Source organism: Nannochloropsis gaditana (genome assembly GCF_000240725.1).
Source record: "Nannochloropsis gaditana CCMP526 unplaced genomic scaffold scaffold897, whole genome shotgun sequence".
Taxonomy (NCBI): domain Eukaryota; class Eustigmatophyceae; order Eustigmatales; family Monodopsidaceae; genus Microchloropsis; species Microchloropsis gaditana.
Genome location: NW_005803056.1, coordinates 4,089 through 10,635, shown reverse-complemented (window position 1 = coordinate 10,635; position 6,547 = coordinate 4,089). Strand labels below are relative to the sequence as shown.

General features: G+C 51.9%; 1 protein-coding gene across 1 annotated transcript; it reads right to left on the bottom strand.

Moving 5' to 3' along the window:
* Positions 1-234: 234 nt before the first annotated feature.
* NGA_2010920 (folate-binding protein) lies at positions 235-1,305 on the bottom strand (the record flags this gene model as incomplete). The annotated part of the gene is made up of 1 exon (XM_005853430.1): positions 235-1,305. A coding segment is annotated over one exon (1,071 nt), but the record flags the coding sequence as incomplete, so codon positions are not given.
* Between the last annotated feature and the right edge of the window lie 5,242 nt (positions 1,306-6,547).

Sequence of the window (6,547 nt, the reverse complement as noted above, 5' to 3'; positions counted from 1 at the left end):
GAGTAGGCATGTCTTTCTAGACCAGTGGGTTCGAGTCTAAGCAGCGCCAGGCCCAGATTGCTGCCTGTCGCCAAGGAGACCAAGGACCCGACGGCTTTGCCACTTGCCTTGTCGATGATCTCGGCACCCTTTACGAGGGCGGGCGACGGGCTGGGCGGCCCGGCCAGGAAAGGAGCAGCCAGAGGGTTCGCGTTCGACGGCAGGAGGAGGTCACCCAATTTTTGTACTGGGCGCTGCATGTCTGCCTCTACCTTGGACGAGGGAGGAGGGAGGGAGTCTGGGAAGAGGAACACAGGCAATAGGCGCTTCCGAATCACGCCTTTGAATTGCGTCCGGGCAGTCAGCTCTTGGCCGAGGTAGCAGCCCTTGTGAAAATTGATGGCGTGGGTCAGGTCTAGATTGCATTCTGATGGAAGGCGTTCCACCAGGTCGGGGCCTTCTCCCACGCCGTACAGGAACCTTAAAGCCTCCAAGGCCTCGCGCGCTTCCTGCGTGCAGGGCAAGGGCCGGGCCGATGAGGGCAATGATGACGGGGGCGAGGAGGGATCGGGGAAATGGATGATGCCTCGGATGCCTAAAGGGAATCGATCTCCCAACATGACGCGAGGATCGGGTCCCAGGCCCAACACCTCCGCGCCACGCGCACTCCAATGCTCTCGAACTCGCTCCAAATCAGAAACCCGAGCATGCGGCAAACCGACTAGTGCACACACGCGTGCTGTCGAGGATAAATCTGTGATCGTGACTTTAGACCGTAATTTAAAGAGGCGCAGATGTTGTAAAAGCCCCTTTTTGACGTCTATAGGCACGTCCAAGAAGAATTTGTCCGGACCACCGTGCGGGGCTTCTTTGGCATCGGTTGCAATGGTGATGACACTCTCGGTGATGAGCCGACCTTTGTTTGTCAAAAATCCAGCAGCTAAAGACGCTTTACTTCCCGTCAAATGGATAATATCGTTGGTTATCAATCCTTGGACTAGTTTTGGTGCCTCAGGCCCAGCTAATTGTATGACCCCTCGCCTGCCGTCGCCCTCCCCGCTCGTCAAGTCCACCTCCCATAGTTTTCCTTCCGTCGCCAAGATTTGAGGATCCCATGTGGACGTTGCGGATGAATAACGGCTCCGTTGTGGCTTTGTGGGTCCAGGGCGGCGGATTTCCTGGAAGCGGAACAATGATGTAGGTATCTCCTCCAGCGATGTACGTACTCGTGCGGCACAGGTGGTACTACCCGTCATGCTAGCGCACCGCTCGTAGCACGTGACCACAGCAAGACTTCTTCTTGTAAAGGATGCACGCATCGGCTGTGTAGTGGAGAAGAATGAGCATTTCTCGAAGGATATTTGTTGCAATGAGGTCCGGTGTAGGACGCATCCGATGACGATCATCTCCGATGCGTCACCGAGCTCCTCAGCGACACCAGATTTGCGCTGGATGCACTGCGCTGAGCATCGAGAGACACAAAATTGGCGGTCCACGTACAATGGAATTTACGCTTATAGAGAGTCTTTCCTAAGATACTGATATCCCCAGAGTCGAGCATGTGATCTTGAAAGGAATCTCTCTCTTTGAGGATACCAGACCCAGGCGGCTCTAGGTGTTGGGAGGTCATTGTGAAAGGTTGACCGCTGATCCTTAATTGACGAATCTCTTCGGATGCTTGATCACCCAACAGAAGTGGGCCCTGGTCAACATGAACCCGTTTGGAGGTGCCAGCATACAGGCAAAGCCGCCGGAAAAGGGAAGCTTTCCTTTAGACCGGGCGGGCCAGGTAAAGAGCGGGAGTGGCCCGGATTAAAGCATGAAAGCGGGGATGTATGTGCGCATCATGGAACGAGCATTTTTGACGTCGAAAGAGATCGATAATTGATTAACTGAGATCCTGTTGTTCCAATGGATATTAAAACAAATGGGAGTTGGGAAGGAGAATTCCACGCAATCGAGACACTCGTTCCCGTGGGATGATTTAATTCTCACACATGATAATCACTAATCACTGCAGTGTCGTGCCGTGGCTCACGAGTTTTTGGGGTGCATCGAAATTCACAAGCGCGATTATTCAGCGTGCAAAGATCTGTCAAAGGCATATCTACAATGCAGGATGGACAAGGTGTGTGAATTCAAGTCGGGGGACTGAAACGTTCATTTGGCCGTGGCATGAATGAAGACAAATGCCATCCTCACGAGTAATATATTAATGTTTGCTTGTCGTCCGCAACCACAGAACTTGATGCAACAGGAGGATTTAAGTAAACTCGGGTTCGACGAAAAGCAGCAGGAAAGTGGGAAGGCGAAAGACGAGAAGACACGGCAAGTGCTGTCTTTCAATAGGGATATACTTGTATGACTATATAATTTATCTTATTTTGCTCTCTGTCTTTGCTATAATACTTGCGATACAGGGACGACAAATTTTATGACCGCAAGCGAGAGACCGAGGGCTTCGTAGGTGGTACTGGTGTTAAAAGTGGACGAAAGGGATATTTTTCATGACTTTGAGAACATTTGTCCTTATTTGTAAGAATCACTGTGAATAAAGAAACAAAGACTCTTGAAATTTGATTCCGTACGTAGTGCTTGTTCAAGTCCTTTTTCTTGCTTAGCGCAAGCTGACAAAAAATCAGGAGCCAGGTGGGGGCACGAGATAGCTTATTGGCTGGCTAAGGGCAATTAAGACGAATAAATGAGTCTTTCGGGAGGATCAGGAAAGTGTCGTCAATGTCACAGATTCTTTGAACCTGGCAGGGGAGGGGTAACCTCCCCACCTCGGGTAACGGACGTCTCAGTTCCTGCCTCGTGCCCTATCGTGAACCTTTTCCGGCCCTGTCACGGTACACAGGACAACATTCTCAAGCGGAGTCGTTACCAACCGTGTTTCTCGCTGTCTTTCCCCGTAGGTTGGAGTGAATGTTGTTTCGGGATTGCCTTGAGGCCGCCGGGAAGATCAGACGGAGGTAAAGAAGTACAACATAGGGCCGGACTTGACTTTGCCTGGGCCAGCTGCACCTGTTGTGATGTCCAGTTCCCAGGACACGACATCTGGTTCAATTGGGATGACCATCAATGCAAGTCCTGAGAAAAGTTGTACTTGTCTCCCGAAGTGTTCAAAGACAACGGATGAGATTCGTGGTCCGGACGGTTTGCAGAGCCAAGAAACTGTCATGCTTATTCCAGGATCGACGATTCGGGGCACAGCATTCAGTCCTCTGGACGATGTGACGGCGAGAATAGCTTCCTGTACTGTCATAGACGAAGACTCAGCGCATGTGCAACCCGGAGCAGTTAGCAACGACGGAAACTCTTCTCAAACATGCAACATCCCCGGACATTCGGATCGTGCGACGATTTCTTCCTACCCCCCAGCATTAGCCCTTCCCCGCCACAGCTGGGGACATACGTCCGCATCTTCGTTTCGCGTGCGCAGCCGGCACTATAAGCGTGCAAAGAAGAAGGAGCCATCCTTGGAGGCCTTCTACAAACTTGTTTCGTTCGACCTGATCAAGGCCAGCGTGGGATGTGTGAATCATGTTGGCCGTTTGATGGATCTGGAGAAGGTGCGTCCAGCCCGCAGTTTTCCGGGCTTGCCTCCATTGTTCATAGTCAACACACAACTGCCAGACGGAGAGCCCGCCATGTTCAATGCTTCGGACAACGGGCCTGGCCGGAGTGCCATTTTTGTGTTCGCCTTAAAAGAGTCCACCGTGGATATGCTGGAGGCGCATGCGGACAGCCCCTCAGCGGCCGTACGGGAAAGGAAGGGGAAGGATCACAGAGAAGCCTTCAGTGTGCCTCCGGCATTGCAGCTTCTACAGGAATACTTTCGTCGGGCCCCGCATGACCCCGACGTCAGGGGTCGGCTCAAGGTGATTGCCAGTTGCGCTAATATGGACGCGCTGCACTTGCCGTCATTCATTTCGAACTACAACGGAAAGCCCGTTCTCATCACCAAGTCCGGTCGCCTCCACCAGGGGATTTCCTCCTCGAACGGGGAAGACTTATTGTACATAGAGATGGACATTTGCGTGCATCGGTTCGCATATGTGGCGAGGAAAGGATTTAGGTACCTGCAAAAGAGGTTTTCAAAGATGATTTTGGATATCGCTTTTCTGGTAGAAGGACGAGAGGAGGATGAGCTCCCGGAACAAATTTTGGGCGCAGCGAGACTGAACAACGTAGACTATGAGGCGGCGGTGGAGGGAGATTTCGATGGGCTGGGAGGGGAGGTGCCGTCGGGGGGAGGCCGAGACACAGGAGCGCACGGGGAAAGAAAAAGCGGAGTGTCGCGATGACCGTCTTGAGGGGGGGAAATTTCGGGGAGGCGGCAGGCAATAGGTGTATTTTGGTGACTGAACAGTCTCGGAGTTTCGTCTTCAAGGAGGGAAAGCACCCACCACAGGAACATACAGGCCCGTGTCCTCTTTTTGTACGATAATTGTTGGTCGGCGAGTGTGAGCAAATGGCATCGGGAGGCAGTGGCACGAGGGGAATGCGTCAGAGCCGAAGTTCAAAGCAGCATAGACGTAAATAATTGCCAGCTTCTCCCGGTCAAATCTTCTCGGACTTATTCTTCTCTCCCTCCAGTCGCCTGAAAACACGTTGCCAGGCAGGCAACATCTCACCGGACTCCAGATCGGCCATATGACCCTCAAATTTATGACCGAACCCGTATTTAACCCACTTCCCTTACACTGCCACCCTTGACACCTCAATCGCTTCCTCGCCCGCAACCCTTGATGCCCTTGCTCTTCCTGTAGTCGCTCGTTACGCCCCTCTCTTTCCTTGTGTAACACGTTCAACTACTCAGCAATTCCCAGCTTGAGACAACGCAGTTTACCGAGAAAACTTCGAAATCTGAGTCGCACGGGGGGAGTTAAAAGAGAGGCTAATTTACTACTCCACTCCTGGCTTAGATTCCCAACTTCGTACGGCGCCAGTGGCGCCTCTTGGCATTGTATCTGCATGGTGCGAAACATTTGAGAAATTGCAAAGAGATCGTGAATATGCGGGTGTGCGACAGAAACGCTTTGGAGGATGGTCCCACGCGGGGAGTAGGCATGTCTTTCTAGACCACACTTGACCCTATCTTCCCGCGCCCACGCAGATTACAATCAGTAGAGCCCAACATTTCATTGACCAACTGTACGCCCATCTCTTCATCAAACAGAGAGTGTGCATGCCGACGTACCGGATTGTGTTCCCTGTGCGAAGCCGAGTCCAGTAAGGGATGGGGCGGTTCTGCTTCTGCTTTTTGGCCAGCGTCCGCTTAGTGCGGAATGTCTTTTGAGAAGGCTGTTGATGACGAGGCAGGAGACAAGACAGTTAGAGCCAAGAGGAAAAAATCCCAATGGTTCGGACTTTCGAGGGGTGGTGTGATGGTCGCGACCCTCATACTCTACTGCGTGTGTTTCATTTCAACACACGCATCCGACGCTCAACGTTACTTATTTAACCTTGGTCCATCCATAAATGTCTTACCATCTGTATGAAGAGAAAGCAACCAAGTAGGACGACCTGTCGGGTACGAATGCGGGCACAACGAGTGGGTGAAAATGGGACGGAGGACGAAGTGATTGCAAACCTAGTTCCTGAGGTTTTAAGGCATAAAAGCACCTTCCGGCAACGGCAATGCTGTTTTCATGGCGAGTGCATCATCCTCTTATTCATTTGAGCAGAAAGCTGTTCGCCTCTATCGTCATTAAAATTCACACGCCTAAGCAAGCGGCGACGACGAAATGAGAGGGGCGGAAGACGAGCCCTCAGCCCACCATCCATCCTTACCGGAGCTTCCTCCCATCCCTCCGCATTCCATCCGCAGGCCATCCTACGTGCGAAATCACACAGAATGGCATGTGTCTCAAAGAAGCCTGGTGCGGGTAGACAACACAAGGCGCGGCCCTTGTACATGCAACGAGGCGCTCCCCTCTCCGCCATCGGTCTGCCGTCACATTTCTCGGCCCCCCCTTCCCATCTCATCATCCCTTCGTCGCCCCTCATCGCTGATGAGCCCGGGAGGAAGAAGGACGTGCATCCTGACAGGCGCACAAATACTGACATTTATATAGGAGCGGGTGGTCAATAAACGTTTCGAAGCAGGTTACTATTGTTTCAAAGCGGGTTCGTCGCCATATCGCGGGTCTGTGTCCATAATCCTTGTAATCTTCAAGCGCAAGGGCACCAGACCCTGGCTCATGCGAGTCAGGTGGCCCATGTGCGGCTTTACACAAGAACCAGCGTAGGAAATTAACGGCGCGCAGATTCGCAAGAATGAGAGTCACGAGAGTGTACATATTTCGTGAAAGGAATGGAGTCACTTAATGCGCAGATCTTGTTATCGTGAGCAGGGGGAGGTTGATTGAAAAGTTTGCTCTCAGAAAACCTGTATTAGAATTCCAGATCATTTATTGGGCTTGCAAGCCATTAAACAAGACGTAATAAGGCTATGAGGTGACATGCCTGTAGCTCCCAATATTTGCTCAATTTTCTCTTGCAGCCGGGCAGAAGAAATTAAGAAACAATATGAGTTTTCGATGTGCGCATCCAAGTGGGTGAA